Source organism: Meles meles, chromosome 7 (assembly GCF_922984935.1).
Source record: "Meles meles chromosome 7, mMelMel3.1 paternal haplotype, whole genome shotgun sequence".
NCBI classification, from domain to species: domain Eukaryota; kingdom Metazoa; phylum Chordata; class Mammalia; order Carnivora; family Mustelidae; genus Meles; species Meles meles.
In genome coordinates this window covers 15479626-15503153 of record NC_060072.1, presented here as the reverse complement: position 1 = coordinate 15503153, position 23528 = coordinate 15479626, and the positions used below count along the sequence as shown (strand labels likewise).

General features: G+C 47.8%; 1 protein-coding gene across 2 annotated transcripts in view; it reads left to right on the top strand.

Moving 5' to 3' along the window:
* RFX4 (regulatory factor X4) overlaps positions 1 to 19560 on the top strand; it is a 162680-nt gene extending 143120 nt beyond the window's left edge. For both annotated transcript variants that reach the window (XM_046010817.1, XM_046010816.1), the window contains exons 16-18: positions 7591 to 7753; positions 9460 to 9598; positions 18006 to 19560. In XM_046010817.1, the coding sequence (XP_045866773.1) occupies positions 7591 to 7753; positions 9460 to 9598; positions 18006 to 18278 (575 nt within the window). In that variant the 3' untranslated portion in view covers positions 18279 to 19560. The remainder of the gene's footprint in view (positions 1 to 7590; positions 7754 to 9459; positions 9599 to 18005) is intronic.
* The last annotated feature ends 3968 nt before the right edge of the window (positions 19561 to 23528 follow it).

Sequence of the window (23528 nt, the reverse complement as noted above, 5' to 3'; positions counted from 1 at the left end):
AGTGGGTCTGCCTGGCTTTCCTCACAGCACTGTGGAGGCCTCGAGGTGCGGCAGGTGTGATCGTCAGACCCACAGGAATATCATAAATGTGTTCAGAGATTTCTGCACAATGTGTTCAAGAGTCATAAAAGTAGCTTCTTAGAAATACAAATGTGAAACAGGTTCTCTTCAGATGATCGTAACCTTTGAAGATTTTGGCACATTCCTGCTTTGTTCTTAGACATCTCCAGGGGGCATTAAAAATGTCATCCTAGATAAAACTATGTGTAATATTTTTCTCAAGCACCACTTTTGAAATATCCCACGGCTAAATTAGACTGGATCTTGGCATGCAAGTGGGTCATGGTCTTGGAGGAGACATAAACATAATTTCCTAACAACACGGATGGTTTTATAGATATTGCATTATAAAACACATGTATCCCTGATATACACCAAAGTATTAGGAAATGTACTGTGGTGGGTTTCTTAAATTTGGAGATTTGGGCAAATATTCCATTGACCAATATTGTGAATTGGAAAACAATTATTGTGTATCTTATAAAATGCATTCCCCATGTTTCTTTATTTTTTTTAAGTTAACTCAACATATGGTCTTCATGCCCAGTTAATTTTTATTTTTGTCTTAAAATTACTGGCTGATTTATATACCATGACTTTCTAGAAAGTATCTGAAGTGATTAACAATTTAAAAAAAAAAAGGGAAAGAAAAAGCATTTAAAAAAAAAAAACAACCCCAAACCAGAAAGTAAGAAATAAAGAAGTGAGGAAAATTAAACAAAACAAACCACCCCTGCTAAAAACAGTTTACTAATACATTAAGTGAAATTTCAAGTGATCTAGTTATTTTGCTGGGTCTCTAGCATTTTCTAGATATCAACACTCAGATGTTGTACGTATTATCAAGTTTGAGTCAGAGTCAAGGCCAATCAGGTGTCTGCAATTCTTCCACATATCAGTGTCTCACTTTTGATGGACACTTCCCCATTTTTCAGCTGTGAAAAAGAGAACAGTATTATGTCCGCTTGGTGAGCACAAGGAGAAAATTAATTCATTGCACATAATCTTTCGGCATCCTTTGGTACAAGCTCTAGTGAATACAAAGTCCTTTATTATAGATAATGAGTTATGACTTACTAGGAAAACAGCCACTCTGCTTATCTATGGCTTTGTGTCATTCTATGTCCGTACCTACATGTATTTCTAAATGTGTTTTCTTAGGACTGTTTTCATCAATTGTTTTTAAAGGGGTGGAGGGGGGTGTGGAAGAAAGTGAAAGGAAAGGAATATGGGGCACCTAACGTGGAACCCGATACTGGCTGATTTTTATTGGGCACGTTCAAGTCTATGGCAAGGCCATGATAGGTGACTGGGTAAAGGATTCCATTTCAACGGATTTCCACAAGGTAAAAATCTAACCCATTTATCTGTTTTCTTCCCTAACTTTGTGAGCTTGCCGCCTCACTCTTGGCCTAGCAAAGGTCAGAAACCTTCATTTTTGTTGAGGGAAACTGGCTCTTTTCCTCCTCAGGAGCGTGGCAGGTGGTGCCAAACCAACCAGCCCACTTAACATGACATTGGGCTGCAATTCTTTAATGTCATTTAATGCAAACTGTAAAGCTCCTACTCCATCCTGCTGAGGCCTCGGAAGGGCTCGAAGACCTGGTTTATGATGTCATTTGAAGTATTCCCTCCTTTAGCAATGACAATAAAAGTTAACTATTAAACGCATGTTTTCACCTTCCCACCATGGTTTCCCTGTGCCACAAAACCGGCAAATTAAATCACCGAGATTCTAGGATCCCTATAGAAATAAAGGCAGACTCCTTACAAATGGCCTGAGCTGTAGAACATCTGGCCTGCCCAGCTGCATTTGCTCTCCGCCGGTTGAGGATGTAACAAAGCTAACTGGCCCCTACTCTTTCCAAATAACAAAAGCTCAGTTATTCCGAGGGGAGCTAAAAGGAGTGGGCCACGGGGGCCACCGCGGCCCTGCCCCAGAGCCCACGATGACTCACTGACACATCCTCGAGTTGTCCCTGCCCATGAAGGCCTCCTCCTCCAGCCCCGCTGCTTCCGCTGTCGAAAGGAATGGAATTAGGAAACATAAGCTGGGACTGAAAACAAATTGTTGAATCTCTTCTTGACTTCACTTCATCGGGTCTTGCCTTGGTGCTGGGGCCTCTGGAGTTGCTCGTTCATTCTCCTGTTGACCTCTTCTGGGCCTAGTCTGTGCCGTGTCCTGGGGGCACAGAGTGATAAGAAGGGGCAGAGTCGCCGCCTTCTGATACTTAAATCCTAGTGGGTAAGGGGATTCAATACAGAAGTAAACTACCAGGTCAATAAACCATTTCAAACGCTCATAACGAGAATAAGAGTGTGCTAGGAAATGGTCAGAGGAGGCCTCTCCGAGGAGGTAGCATTTATCCAAGCCCCATAATATCAGAAAGGGTCAGCCACATAAAGTCTGGGGAGAGGGAAAGATCATTCTAGGTCATAGGGAATAGCATGGACACAGGCCTGAAGCAGAGAAGAGCCTGTCATCGTGAGGACTGACTCCTCACTGTCGCATGAGCGGACAGTGGCAGCCCGGGAAGCTGCGGAACCAGCATCTCTCTTGGGAAAGGATCCCGGTCGGCTCTGTCAATGAGATTTTGGCCAGGGAGCTACCGATAAAGTCACCCGAACAGATGACGTTTTCAACTTGAGCAAGTGTTCTCCTTAAGCACTATTCCCTGGAGGACGGGTAGCCGGTGGGTAAATATACCTATGAAGTTTTTTCCTGTCACAGTCTTGAAGGTTATACCAAATGTTTGCTTCATAGCAAATGCTGTGAGAGGACACCGTTCAAACAGAATTTTCTGTGATGATGGCAACTTTATTTTTTTATCTGAGCTGTCCAAAGCAGTAGACACTGAGCACACAGGGCTACTGAGCACTTGAAAGGTGGCTAGTGCAATTAAGGAACTGAATTTTTTTTTTATTGTATTTTGTTTTAATTAGTTTAAATTTAAAGAGCCATCTGTGGCCTGTGGCTACTGTCTAGACAGCTCTGGAATCTAGACACACTTAAGGGAGCTTATTTCTCAGGAAGGTACTAACAAAAGGCTTAGGTTAGATCAAAACCTGAGCAACATCTGTGATGGTTCATAGAATCCTTGCAGGGGGAAAAGGTCCCAACAGTTTAGGTCAAGATCTGAGGGAAGGCTACGGCCAGGTAGCCTGAAAAGTAACCTGAATTTCCTCAAGTCTGTACCAGATCCTTACAACCTCTGATCTTGACGGGCCCGCTACACGCAGCGTGCATGATAGGAGGCAGTGGCTTAGAGAACCTTGCTACTCAGAGTGTGGTCCACCGACCAAGAGCATTACCAACATTTAGAAGCTTGTTATAAATGCAGAATTGCTGGCTCAGCTCCCAACCTGCTGAATCAGAATGTGTCTCTTAACGAGATCTCCAGGGATTCAAAGACACATTCAACTGAAGCCACAGCTGTTGTGGAAAGGCTTTGGAGTTGGGCAGGATCTGGGTTCAAATCTGAGTAAGTCTCGGGCCACAGTTGTCTCACCTGCGAAAAGGAGATTATACCACCTACCTCAAAATGTTATTGCCAAAATTCAGTGAGTTAATGTATTAAAAAGAAAGTAGCTTGAGGTCTGGTTTATGTTGGATGATTAATAATTCATTCCTTCATTTATTCAACAGGTTATTCCTGACTGCCTGTTTTATTCCAAGCCCTCTTCCTAGCCTCTGTTTAAAATCCCCTCCAGGAGAATCTACAACAGTAACAAAAACTCAGGGATGGGAAGGAAGGACAATCTTCCTCTCCCGCAGTTTTAATACTAGAACATAGACAAAACTTACCTTTATAGGATTCTTGGATCTTTTGGGATCTTTATGGATTCTCAAAGCCCAGGGGATTTTCTCCATGATCCTCAGACTTTGAACTAAGGATGGGTGTGTAGGGAGGGAAGAATAAGAGAAAGATGTGTAATTAGGCACATAGGGAAGGTTTGTTATTGTCTTGCCCAAAAATAAAAAGCATGAGAGCGGTCTTAAAAATTAAGCACAAACTGTGAACCACACACATTTTCTTTTATTAGTTTCCTAAAAAGAGCAGCAGCCACCGTTCTCACTGGAGGCCCCACTGATAGGACAGGAAATGTAAGGGGTGTTCTTTTCTAGTCCCCAGGCAAAAAGGGTTTCTCACCCGAGCCAGTAGGTGTTACTCTGCTAAAGCCTGCTTGAGTGGGTCTGTTCGATGGCTGGCACATGGCCATCTAGGGGTTTTGTTTCCCAGACCACAGGAGCCCATTTTTCCAAGAGTTCCACTAGCTTTTTGTTTGATAACATCTATTTCTAGCAGCATTTACTCCTTCAACAACAACTTCAATGAAACGAAGATTTACTGAACACCTACTATTTGGCAGACCCTCTGCTGAGGATACAGAGATAAATAAGGAACAGTTGCTCCACTCCAGGGGCTCAGACAAAAGTAACTTCCACTGCATTCCCTAAAGTGATGGCTGTTATCATCACTGTGTCTTCTTATTGCTGGGTGGGGTGGAAAAAGAGAAAATCTTTTGGCTTCCTTGGCTGCCTCCTTTAAATACCCACAGACCTCACAGTGCTCTGCCGAGGTCCCAGGGGCTTGAAGGGTTAATTACTTGCTTGCTGTGGCTGGCTCATTTTTCTCCTGTACTTCCCACCCCTCTCCAATTCTAGCTCCAGTTGTAAAATTTTGTTTAATATATGTTAATAATGTTTTTCTTTTCACAGAGGTAGTGTACATTCATTCTAAAAAAATACAGATAAGCAAAATGAAGAAATGTTTTAAAAGTTTACCTCAATCGCACTGCCTAGAGATAACCCGTTTTAATAAAAAGGATCCTTTTAAAAATTATAACAGTAATATAATTTCATATGAAGCACAAAACAGAGGAGGGCAGCCGGGCATAATCCAGTCTTCTGGGGCATGATCATTTTGGAATTTTGTCTTTCCAGTCTCCATGCAGTTGCTATGAACGATGCCTAACATATAGCCTGCTAAAATCATTATCTCCTTGTATATGATGTACATGTGCAAACCAGGAAGGGGTACTTTTAGCCACCCCGGTGAATAAGAACATCTATGATTTTATGGAAAAAAACATGTTTAGAAGTTTGGTGTAATTAGCTCAATTTCTACTGCTGTTCAAATTTCATCCCTGGTGACAGAATCTGACCCAAGAAAAGTGTCTTTCTTCCCTGTCATCTGAAATGGGACATAGAGGAATCCCTGAGAAAGTCCAATACAAGAATTCCTATGAATTCACAGGGAAGAGCGTGTGAGTATCATCGAGAGCTTACACGTGCCGAGCTCATGTCAGTTACCGCTCACGACAGTTCTGCAAAATAGCAATTATCATGCCTGTTTTACAGATGATGAAAGAAAATTTCAGAGGCTTGCCCAAGATCTTCCAGCCAGTACACAGCGGGACTAGACCCCAGAGCGGAGAGGCAGTTGGTAGAGAGAATGAAAAGCCTATGCCAGACTGGGGTTCAGAGCCCCACTGGTCCCACCCACGGGGACCTCGGGCAAGTTAACAATCTGAGTTTCCCTGAAATGGGCTTGAGTGTGACACCACTAGCCTGAAGGGCGGACCTAAGGAACCATCCTGAGAACCAAGCGTGGAGTCCACTGTAAGAGTGTTGTGGGGGACACTGTGGGGCAAGTCCCAGTTGCCTTTTACGGGGCATCTGAAAGAAATTCCTGTTTGATCTTAACTCCAAACACAGGTGACTCCTGAGCTGCTTGTTTGCTATCTTATGGCTTCTGACTTGTCAGGTTTCCCTGTGGCCTTGTTTCCTGGAAAACCTCTGAGCCCAGGTTAAGGCCCACCTCTACAAAGAGTTAGAGTAGACATGTTTAGCTTCACTCCTGTTTCACTCCAGTTTTAATTTCTTTGTTCACTCCCACATTCGCATGATTTTCTTGAATCCTTTGTATTCCTACGTGCTCTCTTACGTTCTTTCAGATTTAACCTTCTGTTTCCTCATCTGTGAAGTGGGGGTAGTATTTATTTTAAGGGTATCTGTAAGGCACTTAGCATGGTGCCTGGACTGTATTAGATGCGCAATAAATGGTGTGTCCTTCATGCTGTTGGAATAAACCTTTGTCCCTTCATTTAAAAGGGGCGCTATTTGCATTCTGAAAGATTCTCCGGTTTACAACAGAGTTCAATACAGAGTTCTTTTAATAATAAACAAATGTGTTCACAGTAGGACTCCATTTTCACTTGCCTTCCAGAGTATCCCTCAGTGAACCTGTCTGGGATTGGCACAGGGCTGGCCCACCAACTCCTCCTCCCACCTGCCCCACGCCAGTTCAGCTACTTGTGTACTATTTGCAAAGTCCTTGGGATGGAAGGAACCGCATCCTTCAATGACAAACGTTCCTTCAGCTTCTCTCAGGGATGTTAGAATAGAAAAGATCTGCTGCAGAAAACAGAACTAAAACACCAAGTTTTACTTCCCCTTAAGAATGGCCTCCCATAACCAGTTCTTCAATTTTCCCTGTGCCTGCAAGGGGCCGTTCAATTCTAGTCCCCCCATCTCCTAAAAAAGGTTTCATTATTTCCACTAGATCAACATTTTGAAATTTATCAGAAATCGACAAGTGTATCATTTAGTGATTTCTTAAATTACCATTTTTATAGTCTAACCATCTTGTAAAATTGTTAAGCATCTTGAGGGTTTTAAAGTTTGTCAATTTCCCTTCCCAATCCCTAACACTTTAAAGGTATCCAATTAAAAAGTAAGTTAATGGAATTAGTAAATGTATGGAATAGGTCACCGTGAAGGTCACTGTCTAATAATCTTCAAAAAGACCTGGGCAGGCAGAGCCTAATAATCTACTTAGGGCTGCTTAGAGCAGTTTGTTGGCTCTCTGACACCTGGTTAGTTGGGTGTTGAGAAGTTACTTGGCCGTGCTTCTCTGAGCTTTCTTTTGTCCTCTCTCCTTCCTTCTCTCTTTCCTCTCCCTTTTCTTCTTTTTAAAATGTTTATTGATTTTGGGCCACCAGCCTCTGTATCAAGCACCGGGGTTCCAACAGGGGCCAAATGGACAAGGCCCTATCCTCATGGAGCTTCTAGTTGAGGGGGGATAAGCATTAAGTAAATCACATTCGTGAATGGGGGTAAGATGACAAACTATTGTAGGCACCATGAAAGACTAGAGTGTGGTAGGGGATCAGACTCCATCTGGGGTTAGAAGACAGCTTCTCTCTATTGAAATATGAGGAATGAGTGGAAACTAAGGGAAGAATACAGTTTCAGGCAGCAGAAAGAGCATGTGCAAAGGCCCTGTGATGCTGGGAATTGTGGTTCTCTGGGAAAAAAATGAAAGAAATCTATTATGGCTAGATCAGAGAGAACAAAGGGAGAACAGAGAGAACCTTCTCATGAGGTCAACTAGGACAGAGACACATGCTCTGTAAAGATTTTGACTTTCAGCTTAAAGAGCATGGGAGGAGGCCACTAAAGTGTTCTAAGAATGGGGCATGGAGGAACTGCGAGAGTGACTTACACATCTTAATTTGTCTCTGCAGGAGCAATGCAGTCATACACGTGGTCTCTGACCTATACGGTGACAACGGCGGCAGGGTCCCCAGCGGAAAACTCCCAACAGCTGCCCTGTATGAGGAGTACCCATGTGCCTTCTTCCTCCGTCACACACAGGATACCAGTTTATCCGCACAGAGAGGAGCACGGGTAGGAAACCTGCCTCACATGCCACTGGACTTTTACATTTGGGGTCACTTAGCAGCTGTTTTCTCAAAGGGCAGGAGGAGTGCTATCCTTCGCAGGCACTCAGCACCACCCTGAGTATAACAGACTCTTGCAGTCCCCACGGGGCACTGGAGGTGGACATTAGCAAGCCCATTTCCCAGATGCGGAAACTGAGATGGCGGCTCAAGTTCAATCCCTCGGGGTCACACAGCTGATAGACGCAGGGCCCAGACTGAGCATCTGTCGTGTCACATCCAAAGCCTGTATTCTTCCCTCTCTTCTGCTTCAGAGCCCCGCAGAAGACCCCCTTCCAGCAGTTTCCCCAGGCAGTAGAGCCTTGTGGTGGGCCCAGGCCTCCTGTGGCTGGATTAGAGGAGGGCTTCCCCCCCGAGGGCTGAAGGTCTCTGGACAGCGGCAGTTGTTCAGGGGACTCAGGGTTCTATTGGTGCTTTGTGCCCAAAGAAATAAGTCATTGATTTTGCCCATTTTTTTCCCCAAATCTCTGTTGGGGAAAAAATGTTGTTGCTGTGATGAATGAACCACAAGTCCATTAAGAAGTGTTACCTGAAGCAAAGGAGCTTCTTGTCATCATGCAGTGTCTTCATCAAAAGACACGAATCCTAGAGTGTCTAATGTGCAGTCATCTGAAAACCACATGACATTAAAAAGGGCCCTTATTCTCAAGAAGGCGAGACTGCCACACGGGTACTGGGAGGCGTTTCCAGCAGAGCAGCTGTGGGAGACACGGGAGGAGGCCCCCTCAGGTGTCGTCCACATGGTGGCCCAGCAAAACACAGCAAGACGCCAACCCCGAGGCTGGACATCGGCCTGGCTACTGGCTGACCGACTCCAAGATCTGTCCCCAGGGTCAGGTCCCCCTGACTGGTGGGGTGGGCAGAGTTTATTTTCTCAGGGGACCTCTTAGAGTATCTTCCCACACCTTTAGAACAGACTTTGAAAATGGTTTCAGGAAGCCTTTTGATTCTGGGGCAACGGCAGAAGAAACACCCACGTGGTCTTAGGTCCGTGTTTTTGCTGAGAAGATGTTAAGAAGAACAGTGATAAGAATATCCTGTATTTCATAGGACTTTCTATGTTATAGAGGGTTTTCACATATCTGACCCTCAGAATAACCAGGGCCAGCATTTTTACACAAGTGAGAAACAAGTCTGTGGGTTGCCCAAAGGTCCCACAGCTAGAAAGGGGCAGAGGCAGGCTCTCTGGCACCTGGGTGAGTGGCCCATGATGCATCCTCCGTGGGGCCAGCTCGCATACAACACCCTGCCCCCCTGCGGGCAAGCAGAGGCCTGGACGATACAAAACATAAATCCCCAAGTAGTTTCTTCTTTCTTCCCTATTTGACTTCAGGCTATAATATGGGGCTTCCCAACAGAACAGGAGTAGAAGTTTCCATCCCTAATTATGTTTTGCTCTGGGCTGGCTTTCATTCCCTGAGCGCACTCCGAGTGGTAAGGGAGGTATGCTGAGGAGAGAAGGAAAATCAGCCTGGGAGTTTAAACCCACAGCAGGGTGGCGATGGTAAGAACCAAAAAGAAGGAGAAAAATGGAAAAGAAGAAAGAAGAACAAAAAGGAAAGAAAAAAAGATGAGGTTGATGTTTGGAGGCAGGAAAGTGATCCGCCATCCGCGCCCTGACTCCCACTCTTCACTGTGTTTCCTGCGTTTCAGATACACGGGAAGCTACAACTATGGGAGCTACGGCAGCCAGCATCCTCCCCCCATGCAGAGCCAGTACCCGGCCCTCCCCCACGACACGGCCATCTCTGGCCCGCTGCACTACGCCCCTTACCACAGGAGCTCCGCACAGGTAAGTCCACGGTCTTGCTTGCTGGCCCGCCCAGGCCTCGGGACACCGGGTGGCAGGTCTAGTCAATTTAACACAGTTAATAGGTACCTTCTGTATACCACGTGTGTCTGTCACCAAGGAGAGGGGAGGATCCTTTCCTCAGGGTCATGTCCACCTTTTGGTGGCTGCCCACTGAAGTGGGTGCTCGGCCACTGTTCAGGCTCCACTCCCTCTTGCCACGTGGGTGCACACCACCTGTCTTTGGTTCCATCTGCTCTAATCCCATGGTCCAGTCAGCCACCATGTCTGCTGCCCTGTCTCAGGCAGCCGCCCACACACAGGATCACTGGTCGGCCATCTTGCTGGTGTCGGCCCTCCTCGAGTCCTGTCAGGACTGTCACCTGGCAGCATTCTAACTGGTCTCTGGGTCTTACGTCTGTTCCTTTCCAGTCTGATCCACACACACAACCTCACCAGAAGAATGCTCCTGAAATGAACCCTTTATCAGATTGTTCTCAAGCCACACACTTCCTTTGGCTCTTCGCTTGTCTAACAAACCAAACCAACCCTCTGTGGCCTGTGGTGAATGGAACTTGTGGTTGCACCTCTAACGCCAGTGTTGGGCCCTCTACTTGTCTCAGACACTTCCTGTTGCTCTGGCTTCAAAGGCAGCTGGTCTCCAGTTCTATTCAATTCTACATCCTCAACAGCTCTGCACCCCGCACTGTCCTTGCCTCAGCTCGGGGCTAAGCTAGATGGTGACAAAATCCTCCCACCGGTCTCTGTGTCACTGAACCTGCCCCTCTCTGGTCCATCCTCTAGACTGCAGCTGGAGGAATCTTTTGGAAAAAACCCGACGGGCCGTGAATACTCTCCCTCTTTTCATGTCATTGCATTCAGAGTCACGTTCAGTTCTCTTGTCTCTTATGACATGTTACCTTATGATGTGTCTTGGCATGTCTCTTAAGACTTGTTACCATCGGGCTTTTGCCTGCCTCTGTGGCTGACCAGCCACCCCACTCCCATTTCCTCCAGCCATGCCAACCCCTGTGTGGTTCACAGATGCTCCTCTCCCAGGGTAGGACTTTCTTTCCCCAGAATTGTGCGTGTTGTTCAGGAGCCGCACTTGTCTCTGCGGCGCCTCCTGACACCAGCCCTTTCTTCCTCCAGGACTTTATGAGGTCCCACTGTTCTGGACTCACATAGCGCCTCTGTCGGCAACCCTCCTCACACCCTGTTATCATCACTGACTTCTCTGACTCCTGCAGGAGACCCCAGAGCAACTCGAAGGCCAAAAAATAAGTCTAGTGTCCTTGGGTCACAGGCCCTGGCACCTGTCAAGAGCCACAGCTACCTCTGACTGAACACTTGTCATGGGCCAGGCACCATCCTGAGCACTTTACACATCATCACGGTAGTTTGTGCAGAACCTCCTGCCTGAGGATCTGAACCCAGGCAGTGTGACCCCGTGTGTCCAAGCTCCTTCACGTGGCCCTCTGCCCCCCTCTCCTGTGCTGGCATTCGCTAAGAGTTTCTGGAACCAGTGAGACAGGAAGTGAGGCAACACAAGCAACGGGAGTGCAGAGGACCCTCACTCCATGCTGCTGGGGGCTGGCAGCCAGGCAGGCAGGATGGGAGCGCTCCTTGAGGCGGGGAGTACTCAGGATAAACTAGAAAGGGGCCCAGTACAGGCAGGGAGCTCTGCTGCGGAGCGCTTGTGGGAGTCTAGAAGAGAGATGGCAGGACCCGAGCGAGGGCGGAGGCCGGGATTGCATCAGCTGCCAGCCCGAGGACCAGCCTCGGAGGGGAGGCACCGAGGAGCCTGTATCCACAATACATGGGCGCTCGGGGCAAACAGGCCTCTGTTTTGATTTCCATCTGCGGTACCAAGGGAAGCCCCAGTATAGTCCCCAAACAAGCCAAGAAGTTGATTCCACTAAACCATCACCTGGGGCATTCATTATAGGTCTCCCAACTGCGTCACGCAGAGAAGCCAGCTCCTGAGGTCCTGCTTCCCTCGGGAGCAGAGTCTGTGCTCCTCACTGTGATCTGCAAAATGCCTCCGAGCTGCTCTGGAGGCCAGCTCACACTGAACAGAGGCAGCTCACGGGGGCCTTTACTCATTCACTCATTCATTCATTCACTCCTCAAATGATTGTGGGATGCTTGCTGTGTGGCAAGCGGGCACCAGTCCCTGATCAGACAGTGGAGAAAGGGACAGAAGCACACTTGCCCTTGGAGAGCTCAGGCTCCAGTAGGAGACAGTCGTCTAAGCAGCAGTGGCCAGATGAAGCTAAAGTCCTAAGCCACAGAGCCCATCATTGTCCTCCCTCTTTCTTCCCTCCCTCGTCCTTCCTCGTGAAATTTCAGGGGTGATATCTTTAAAGCCATGGCCATGTCTCCTAAAGGCCCATGTGGTCCCTGGTGATCAAAGATAGGTCTGCAGCCTCCACTCTGGAAGCCACAGAAGTCCCCGAACGGAGCACTATCATTTAATAGCAGCTCTTAATCAAAGGACCAAGGACTAATTGAAAGCCCACGGAGGAGCCCTTTGAATCCAGACAAGGGGTGAGAGGTGACAGGGTCGGGCAGCCTCTTCGGCACCATGCCCTCCGCCCCTTCGACAAGGCCTTTTGACAACCTCTGACCCCCCCCCCCCCACACACACACACTCACACTCTGTGCTTGAAGGGTTATGCCTTAGCCTCCATTTGTTAAGTGAGGTGAGAAGTTAATTATATCACCTCTCTACCCCGGTTGATTGGGGGGGTATGGTCAGTACAACGTAAAGAATCCTTTGTTTTTTCATTAACATTTATGCATCAAGTCCTGTTTTAGACACTTGAAAATACATAGACTCACTTAATTCTCATAGCAACCTGGGGAAGAAGGCATTTTTCTCCAGTTTCTAAAGATAAGGAGACGGCCTCATAAGGTAATTTGCCCCAGCTTATGCATCCAGTAAGTAGCAAAGCAGACTCAAATGCAGATTCTCCAGCTCTGAACCCCAAGCCCGGGGCTATGAACACTACCCCCAATGTGTTTTTGGAGGGTAGATGCGAATTCAAGAAGTTACTGCAACTATTCTCAGTCAGTTTCAAGGGATCAAAGAGAAGAATCCCATACCCTGGGCTCCCTCTTTCTTTCTTCCTGTGGTACTCTGGTTTAACGTTGAGCAGAGAGGGGAAAACCCACCGCAGGGCTGATGAGTACCGAAGTACTGAATATCACACTTCATTATATCAGACTCACTGCGGAAAAGATCAGTCTGAACTGGAGAAAAACCACAATTATAGAACACGGTTAAGGAGTGCAGGTGGTCATCAGCACTAGAGTAACTGAAACAAATCTCGGCAAATGAACGCCTGTCTTCAAGGCGCATGCAGTTGTCCGTGAAGTGCCGCCATCCTGCGTCCCAGCCCCAGTGGGTGTATGCTCGGAATAATCAGAACCCATTTGGTTTGGTTTTGTTTTTTAAAGATTTTATTTATTTATTTGACAGACAGAGATCACAAGTAGGCAGAGAGAGAGGAAGGGAAGCAGGCTCCCCACTGAGCAGAGAGCCCGACGCGGCCCTCCATCCCAGAATCCTGGGATCACGACCTGAGCTGAAGGCAGAGGCTTTAACCCACTGAGCCACCCAGGCGCCCCCCCCTCCCATTTGGTTTTCGAACTGGAGTATGTGTGTGCCCTTATCTGTACTAGTTATTTGCATGACACACGCTTTCCTCTTGGGTAATAACAAACACAGACCTCCGGTCCTGCTTGAATTCTCGTAATTTCTGAATCAGTGAGTCCCGATGAAGGAGGTTTTATGCTGTAAGGCTTGAATGATTTCAGAAAAACACCCTTCTTGCCACTCTGCCATACTTGTTCACATCCAACTAAGTGAACGAGGGATGGTCTCTGCTGCCTCTTCCCAGGTGCCCCATTCCCATGCCCGACCAAACAGGGAAAACCAACCAGACCAAATACATGGCTGCAAAATATTTCTGAGCCTCATTCAACACACATTTGTGGAACTTCTGCCCCCTCAGCGGCCATGAATGTGCACTGGGCCCTGGAGCCCAAAAGCCATTTGATCAACTAGAAGCTGGAGGGCTAGAAATTCCCCTAGTGTAGACGGGAAAGCTGTGCTTTATCCCTCATCTGCATGGCCAAGGCCCAGCCTTGCCAGCCAATTCCACAACTCTCACAGAATCCCCAGTGGCCCCACCTGGCCCAGGGCCAGTCTGCTCAGGGTGTTCCACTTCGGGAGAGCAGGATCCTGAGCCAGAGGGGAGAAAAGTCAATCAGCCAGAGTAGTGGAAGATCTGTGACTGCAGAGCCACCTTCCTGGGTTCAAATCCCAGCTCTGCCTCTAATCAATTTCCTTATCTGAAAAATGCGGAGGATTGTAGTACTTATTTCTCAGGGTTGTGAGGGTTAAGTGAGTTGATAAAGATTGGAACAGGGCCTGGCTCATGGGTAACACTATTTGTGTATATCATCTTTCATGACACTATACTTGTTATATTTTGTGTAATTAAAGAATATCTATTTCTCTCGCTCTACTAGCTCTATGGAGACAGGGACCACATCTTTTCTTCCCGACCATTATACCCCCAGGGCTCAGAATAGATGTGGCTTTTAGTGGGTGGTCAGTTAAGTATCTGTCCATGAAACGAAATGAATGAATGGCTCCTCACTCTGGTACTAAGTTGCTCTGTGACCTCAAGCAGATCGTTTCCCCTCTCTCGACCTCGATTCCCGCATCTGTGGAAGGAGAGGTAGGACCAGATAGTCCGTCACTAAGGCTCTTCCTATCATTAACGGACCGTGATCCTGTGATGCGAAGAAGAATACTAGTAACAGCTAACGCATTTTGAAAACTTACTTTGTGGGAGTTCTAAGTGCTTCATGTGTACTAACTCATTTAAGCCAGACCCTAAAAGCTCAGCGGATGTGGCTTGTCTGGCCAAGTTTTGCGAGGGAGCTACATCCTCTTCCAGAAGAGTCCAAGAGGAAGCCTGCCTAGGGGCAGGCCCACTGGCAGAACCTCGGTGTGGTGTGAGAGCCGCCTTTCATAGGAAAACAGTTTGTGCTCCTGACTAGGCCACCTTTCACCCCTTGCTCAAGGAGCAGCCCATTTCTGAGGGTCAGGGATAAAGGGCTCATTCTTCCCTCTTCATGTGCAGGAGCGGCGAGTCAGCCTTGGGGTGGGGACTTGTTTCTCAAAATAGAACTTCCTAATGTGATTCCAAAGAGGCCCAGAATCAGTCACAGCTGGGATGGCCACCTGACAGAAAGTCAGACCCCTGATGCACGCGTACACGCACGCACATGTGCCCACAGGCCCCCCTCACACACCTCACTCACCGGGCGGGGACTGGGGACTTCTCCCCAGCTTAACATCAGTGGCCACAGCGTGTGATTTAAGCCAGCAAATGGTAACTTCCTGTTATGGGCCCTCAACAAAAAGCGCCTTTCTTCTGGGCAGAGCTCTCTGGACCCCAGGGTTTGTGCCCAGCATGCTTGAGACCCCGCACGAAACCGGATGTAAAGTGTGAAAGGTGAGGCGGGTGCCACAGGCCGGCCTCAGCCGCTCCCGCCAGACTGAATAGAAGCTTCATTGGTGGCTTTAATCAGCAGGCTGAGGCAGCGGGCTCTTCAGCCTCTCATCTTTCAATGGTCTCTTCACCACGGGGAAAACGAGTCACTGACTCATTTGCAATTAGCTGACCTAACGGGACAGATTTTTCCATGCTGGATTCTGTGGTAACAGGATTTTATTGTCCCATTAGAGATATTTTGAGCCAGTCTCATTTCCAGGCAATTACGCTTTTGAGCCTGTGACACCACCCCTGGGCACAGCTGCATCTAGGGTCCTGGATTAGGCACAAAAGCCACACTCTCTTGGGCTCTATGGGAAAGAGGCTCCATAAGTCCATATGGCGACATTTTACCTACACAGGCCAAGCCAAGGCAGGTTCTGTCAGAATGAGCAAGAGGAGGCCTGGTCAGCGCTGTAAGACCCCGTGGGGTCTTAGAGGAGGGGGCTTAGAGCAAGAGGGACAGAGACATTAAAGTATAATGGGGCATGTTCCAAAACAGGCATGTCTTCCTCTCTCATGTGATTCAGTCATGGCCGGTTATGCCTACTTTGTGCCACAGCGATGTGGGGGGAAACGCTACCCCAGCCCTGGGTTTCCGCGCCAGCCCTCACGTTAGCCTGCAGGTGGCTGTGGGCAGGGTGCTTCACCTCACGGGTCCTGGGGCTCTCATGTGCATACACGGCCTGGAGTATGTGATCCCTAAGCTGCTTTCTAGTGGTCACACCCTGGTGTTCAGTTGCCAGATAGCCGCTGCGATGCCCGGCATCATTCCAGATATTGGGAATATGGTAGTGAACATGGCAAAGCCCAGCCAGGAGCTTATGAATAGAAAGCAGTGGAAAGAGACAGCTAACAAGCAGGATGGTAAGGGCCTGACCTGAGAGGCAGAGCGTGGAGCATTTAGCATCTTGAGATAGGATGTCCAGAAAAGTCTCTGAGGAGATGACGTCTGAGATCTGAAGGAGGTTCAAAAGGCAGGCGATGCAAGGAGCTTAGGGCTAGGGCTGGAAACAAGTGTTCTAGGCAGCGGGAACAGGTAGGACCAAATTCCCTGAGAGGAGAACCAGCCTGGCATGCCACAGGATGGGAGAAGGGGGCCTCTGGGCCAGGGAGAGCACCATGAGCCAAGGTGACATGCATGTAGGGAGCTTACTTGGGAGACTATCAGGAGGGGGAAGCAATCTTTTGGGAAAAATGCAAGACTGTTTTGTAATAATATTAACATTACCTGTGTGATACCTGGGATCTTGTTTTCTTGGGCAAGGTCAAGTCCTGCTATGATCTCAGGCCTGAGGCTTCACCATGGCTGCCGTACACACAGGACCCTGTAGATCCTCGTACTGGGCACATGGGTGCACTCAAGGGTTTCTGATCCGATTTGGGGATATGAAAGCCTTGGTATGCGTTCAAAGCCCCGGGTGCTTCTCCCTTGAGTTCCCAGACACCATCTCCACTCTTCTCCCTCTTTCTGACCTGTTCTTGGGCTGGGAAGTGGCTGCAGTTTCAATACAAGGCATGCTTTCCCATATAAAGAAACCCTTCCTACCAGGAGTTGGAGCCGTCTCTCTTGATCCCTGAGTAACTGTTTCTCTCTGCATGCTTTGGGCCTAACAGCCTGCCCCTGCTTTCCTCGGGCTCCCACTCAAAGCAGCAGAATGGTTCCCCGTGGTCCCCTTGACTAAAGGGAGGAGCCACTGTTGTCAGAATCCCTTCTCGAGGCTGTCTAGGCTTCAGCCTGTCTGTCTCCCTCCTACCTAATCCCCCGGGGCTCCACTCTCCAACTGTCAGGGAAGACAGATGGGCAGCAGAAGAATTCATACTTACTCTCTCTCCCCTATTCGCTGCCTTTGCCATCCTTGTTGACTGACTCCCATCCTTGCTGGGGTGGCCCTTCTGTAGCCCAGGGAGGAAGTCTGTGTGTGAACCCGCCTGCAACTTGGAGCTCTCAAAGGGTGCCTGAAGCGCCACACGTTCCTCCCCTCTAAAAGGGGCTTATTTGCATAGCTGTCTTGGAAACAGAAAAGAATGTCGAAGAAGCACTTCTCTTATTCCCAGTTCTTTCTAGAGCTACTTCCCCTCTTCTGTCCTCCACAAAAGCACCCCTCCCATCCCCTCTCCATTGGCTTATCTCGACTCCTTCCTCCACATTCACACCAAGCCCAACAATTCACCATTTCCTACTTTGTGCCTCTTTCGGGACTTCAGTGAATGTGAACCAAAAAGAGAGATGTTCTCTAAATGATAGGCACTAATAATAACCTTTGAAGCTGTTGGCTTGCTTCCTCTTCAAAAGCCTGCTTTTAGGCTGCAGTTCATAATTGAATTCAACTGTAAAATGCTATTTTTAATAATGTCACTGTGTTTTACTTGGTAGTATTGTTCTCTTGGGTTAATGAAATGAGACCTATCACATCTCCTTAATGGTAAAATTCACAGCCATACCTCCATATGTCCATATCTGTTTGGACATGCTGTTACTTGTACACACTCACACACACACACACACACACACACACACACACACACCCCTGTACTCCCAGTGGGGCTTTCCTTCTTTTGGATTTGACTTTCCCAAATATTCTAGATTCCAAGCACAAAATCAGTACTCTTACTTGAGTGAACACCAACTGTGAAAATGAAATCCTTTGCATTTCTCCTGTTGGTTCCTTCCTAGACGAAGTTTCAATCTTTCAGAAGTTCACTGATTTCCTTCCTATCAACTTTCATTAATAGCATCTTAAGAAATTAACTTAAACTGTGAGCATGACCAATATTGTGTATATGCAACTCACAAGCTAAGTTTAACTTTGTGGAATTTCTTTCCCCTCAACAAGTACCCTTTCAATAGCCCTACTTCCCGGATGGAACCCTGTTTGATGAGCAGTACTCCTAGACTGCATCCCACCCCAGTCACCCCCCGATGGCCAGAGGTGCCCACAGCCAACACGTGCTACACAAGCCCGTCTGTGCATTCCACGAGGTACGGAAACTCTAGTGACATGTACACACCCCTGACCACGCGCAGGAATTCTGAGTACGAGCACATGCAACACTTTCCTGGCTTTGCTTACATCAACGGAGAGGCCTCCACAGGATGGGCTAAATGACTGCTATTGCAGGAATCCATATTTAATATTAATAATTATTAATAATAATAAACCCAACAACCCACCCCCAGAAGACTTTATCTCTATACATCATAACTCATGGACTACTCCTAGGTGTCCATTTCCCTAATGAACGTTGAGTCTGGGATTCAGTGTGGAAGGAATCAACTTTAGTTCAGAAACAGGACTCACTGAAAGTCCGTGAGATTGGGTTCCTGTAGCCAAGCCAGACTTGACTGTTTCTATAGAGCACTATTTTGGGCAGGCCAATCTGTGCCTTTTCCCTCTGTTCCATGACTTTGCTTTGTGTTGGCAAACACTCCCCGTAAGCTACTTATTTTCCTGTTGACAAAAGCTCATTAGTCTTGATGGATACTAGAGACAGAGTCTGGTTTGTGTTCTTGGAAGGGCACATAATTTACCAAGAGCATTCACCTTGCCATCTGTCAGTCACCTTACTATACAACCAACAGCCCTCGGGTATGTTCTACGCATCCCTTCTTCCTGGTGGTGCCATCACTGCTTCCGGGAGCACCAGAGCGAAACGCTGGTGTCTGGAAAACTCTAGAGTCCCTGTAACTACACCCATGTCTTTCACAGTACCTGCATTGTCTTGGAATGTAAGCACTGTCTAGAGGGAAGGAAGAGGCCTGTTCTGTATGCCTTAAGTTGATTGACGTTTGTAGGGGACCGCGTCTTCTACATACAAGTATTTGTCCTAAGTTTGCACAATGGCTAGTGTCAGCAAAAGGCAGAAGAGGGGTTTTTAAAATTCTGTGAGAATGTGGGTTTATGGTATTGAGTATCACACTCAGCTCTGCTGTATTAACTTTGTGAAACCAGATGGACCAGACGTTCACTTACCAAGCACCAAGTGTGAAAACGACTTTCATGGTTCCTTCATAAGACCATAATAATTTCCGACACTTTGATAGAAAAAAAAATTCAAAGCTGTGCCTTTGAGCCTATACTATACTGTGTATGTGTGGAAATAAGAAAATGTATTGTACTTTTGGAAAATTTTTTCGTAGGCATTTTTCTGTCAGATTTGTAGCAATTTGTGAGGTTTGTTAGAGATTAACATAGGTTTTCTTTCTGTATTATAAAATGCACCAAGCAATTATGGTGGACCTATTACCCTATGGGTAAGAAATAAATGGAAATATGACATCGGATGTTTTAGCAGTTGTTCTGTAAATAAAATCTTTGATCACACCACTCAGTGTGATAATCATGTCTACAGCTAAAATGGAAATAGTTTTATCTGTACAGTTGTGCAAGATATGAATGGTTTCACACTCAAATAAAAAGTATTGAAATGAGCTCTTTCTTCATTTTCATTTTACATTTGACATTTGACAATTTGTGTGTGTGTCAGAGAGAGAGAGAGAAATAAAGAATAATACATAGCATTGTGTTATAAGTAGGCAAAATTAGGTGGTCTCATCTGGTTGTGCTTATCCACTTCCCCCATCATCTTGTCATAAAACAATCACTACCATTTGGATGGGCCACACATCCGGTCCTTGAATGATTTAGCATCGATAGCCTAATGGAGGTTTGTAGGGGACCAATTCTACATACAAGGATTTGGCTTAGGTTTGCACGATGGCTAGCGTCAGCAAAGAGCAGGTCTTATAGGGAATATTATTCTTCAATACCAGCATCATGAAGAGGTCCCCTGGTACTTAGTTCATTATGTTTTAATGATCACTGGGTGTAAAGGTATTTCAAGTGCAGGGCTTTAAATACTAATAAACTTCTGGGATAGAACAGTAACATTACTGAATACTTAATCAGTTTCAACAAATTCTTCTCCAGCTCTTCATTTTAACTCTAGGGCTGAGGAGTTGAGGATACAGAGGCAAAATGACTATTTTGTCCAAACATTAAAGAGTAGGATCTATGAGAAATTGAGAGCCACAGATTTCCAGAAATGGCAGCAGTGACTATTTTAACTAAAAGGCAAGAGAATTTGACAACTCAATTTGCATGTTGAAAGATTTATTTTTAAAGCCAAGCTCTTACTTGCCATTACATAACATATTTATACCTAAAAATGATTTTAGGATTAAAAGGATATATTTTACATAGCATCCCCTTAAAAATATTTCCCTATGTTGTTCAACAAAAAGAAAGCAGATGTTGGATTTCACTCTCTGAAGGTAAATTAGTTTGATCTCCCGGCCACGATGTGTTAGTTGGCCCAGTCTGAGGAAAGCAGCACTGGGGGCGGGGCGGGGGGTGAAGAAGAAAAAATGTCAGATTTAGTCACCGTGTAACAGGAACCCGAGAAGAACCAAGCCTGTGGCTCTCTTACAATAGAAAGCTAGTGCTCTGTAAAGGAAAGGATGTAGTCAGTCTGCCATTGGAGTTACCAAGCATGAGAAAAATGAAGCATTTGCCAAATTTTCTGGCCAGGTAGCACATAACGAACACCACTCATGTGCAAGTACAGCCTCAAGGTCGTTAAATGGACAGATGTTGAGGCAGAGATCATCTCAACCAACAAGGGCACAATCCCAGAGAACAGAGTGGTCATTGCGTTGACTTTGCAGGGGAGAGAATGCATGCCTCCTCCTCACCGCAGAGCCGAGGACTGGGGTTCAGCACTGTAGGAAGACGGCAGCTTTCCATGAGGACGGGGTCGCTGGGCGCTCTCTCCAGAACGCAAGGTGCCCACTCTTGGGAGTTGAGTGTACTGCCCGTGTTCCCAATTGTTCTAAACCTTCCATTTCAGAACTGAGAAGGATCTGATTAGGAAAAGACAACAGCTGCTGTGAACTCGCGACTCAAACGCACCTTCTCTCCCCTCTGATGGTTCCTCGCCAGTGACCAGAATGGGAACGGGCAAGGTTGGCAGCTGGGAGTAGGGCCAGCCACTTGTCAGAGGAAGAACAGAGGAGTCTTGGCAATAAAGGGACACTCCCCTCCTTAGGACTCTTTCTGAAAAGGACTCTGCCAGCTTGAAACTGGCCGAAGTCATGAACAGCAGCCAGGACGGCTCACCCACGTTGCAGGCCTGTGGCGTCCTAGGCATCCATCCTGCTGTGTCCCTTTGTCAGGCCTCTCGTGTGCCCCAGGTCTGGAAAGAAAGGGAATCTGTGGCCCTTCTGAGATTGCAACCCAGTCAGAGACCAATCAGAAATGTGTGCCATTGGGCAAGCCCAACTCAAATAGGGAGAGGGACTGAAATCTTGGAAAGAGATCTGAAAGGGAGTCTTGGCTTCATCACCACGTGACCTCGGAGGCATTACCTCCTCACTGAGGGCCTCAAGTGGGCAGGTTCTAGGACTGTAACATCTCAGATTATGGCCTGTGCGCCGATGGAGCAAGGCTGGCAGATCCGGGTGAGGAGGGCAGACAGCTCAGGGGAGACAAAGAACGGACTGGCAGCTGGGCAGTGACTCAGAGAGGGAGCCACAAGAGAGCGGCGACGGCTCCACCAGCTGGTGCTCAGACACAGCCCAGGGTTCGTACCCATGAGCAGGGCCCGTAAACCCGCCCCTGCCACTGAGCGAGGCGTTACCCCCTTCCTCAGAGCCAGTCCCCTCTCTTCCAAGGCTCTGGACTGCAGTCTGCTGCTGTTTCCCCTGCCTCCAGCTCTGTCCTTCACACTTGCTTTAAAGTGACATCAATCAAAAGGTCAGAAGCGAATTGGCCGATGGAAAGAGCAAAAACAAACAGGCTGTTTGTCCCAACGTCTGTACGTCTTAAAGGCAGAATCCCAAGATTAAAAAAATAAATAAATAAATGCTGGGGAGGGGATAGTATAAATACTCCCTTTATTACAGGGAAGAGGGCATGTGTGTGCGTGCACGGGCAGGGGTGGGGGTTGATGTAGGTCTCCTGAAGCACAGAGTTCACACTTACTCAAGAGCCCGAAATGTGCAACACGTTGCCACTGGAAGCTTAAGAGAAAAAGATGGCTCTCCTCCTTGGCTTCCAAGTGAGGAAGCCCCGAGATTAAATCTCGCTCCCACCACCGAAGATGCTATAGAAAGGACATTCCTGCTCTAAGTAGGCCTGGACTTCAGCAGCTCTCAACTCTGGCTGCCCAGGGGAGTTAACCCTGTCCACGTTTTTAAAACTACTGACGTATATCTGTCCTATCACAGTAAGTAATTGGCCAGGAATGTGACAACCCACCCATCCCCCGCCCCCAACAACAGCACCAACTGCTTTCAAGCTCCCCAGGTGATTCTAATATGCAGCCCAGGTTGAGAAGCAAGCCCTTCCACCTCGAGGCTCTAAGATCCAGCGGACTGCTACTTCCTGAGTGCGCACCCCAGGGTTCCAGTCTGTCCAGAGTGGAGAAGGGTGCCACTCCCCATAATCTAGGCCGCCTGGGTTCCCCGCAGCTGACGAAGCTGTCCCTAAGGGCACTGTGTGGTTTGCCCTTCAGCCCAGCCCACCTCCCTACTGCCGCCTGCCCTCCTAACCTGGACCTTCTCTGCTTGGGTTCCTTGGCAACCTCTCAAGCTGAACCCGCTTGGACGTGGCCCCTGTGCTTTCCTCTTCTTCCAAGGAGGTCAGAACCTTTTGTGCTTCGTCAGCCTCCTCCTTGAAGCTCTTCCCCCGGCCCCTCTCCTGCACCTCGTGCCCCCCCTCCCCAGCCTTCTCACCCTCATATTTTGCTGCTGCTGGTGTAGGTGCGACAGAAGACGTGGGCCCCCAGAGTTGAGAAAGGAGCTGTTGCTAGGAAAAGAGTGTGGGTGAAAAGAGGTGGTGGGCGGGAGAAACAGGGCTCCCCAGTCGTATTCCTCCCTTTGCCATCATAAATGCCTAGGAGCTAAAACCAGTTGTTTTGAGAAGGATGATGAGAAATGATGAGGTCTGACCGCGACAGCAGGGGTGAGAGAATCAGCCTCGGGAACGGCTGCAGGGCTGCCGCTCAGTATTGAGACTGGCTTCCTGAGAGGAGGGAAGAGCGTCGGGGAGAAGCTGAGAAGAGTGAATTCTCCGGAAACTGCCAGACTGTGTTCCCACCAGGGCTGACATCTGGAGTGTCCGGGGCCCGCGCCTCTCAGACCCCATCAATGGCGAGAAGAGAGATGTAGTCAAGGCAAGTGAGTCTAAGCGAGGAGCCCTGCAACACGCTCCCTTCCCCTCGCTCTCCGAATTGGGTCTGCCTCCGTGGATGGAGGTCCCCATTTCTTGGGGTCTGCTCTTTGCCAGGCATGTCATCAGATGGCCCGTCTCCATCCCTCACAACCTCCTTGCAACGTCAGTGGCATAATCGTCTCGGTG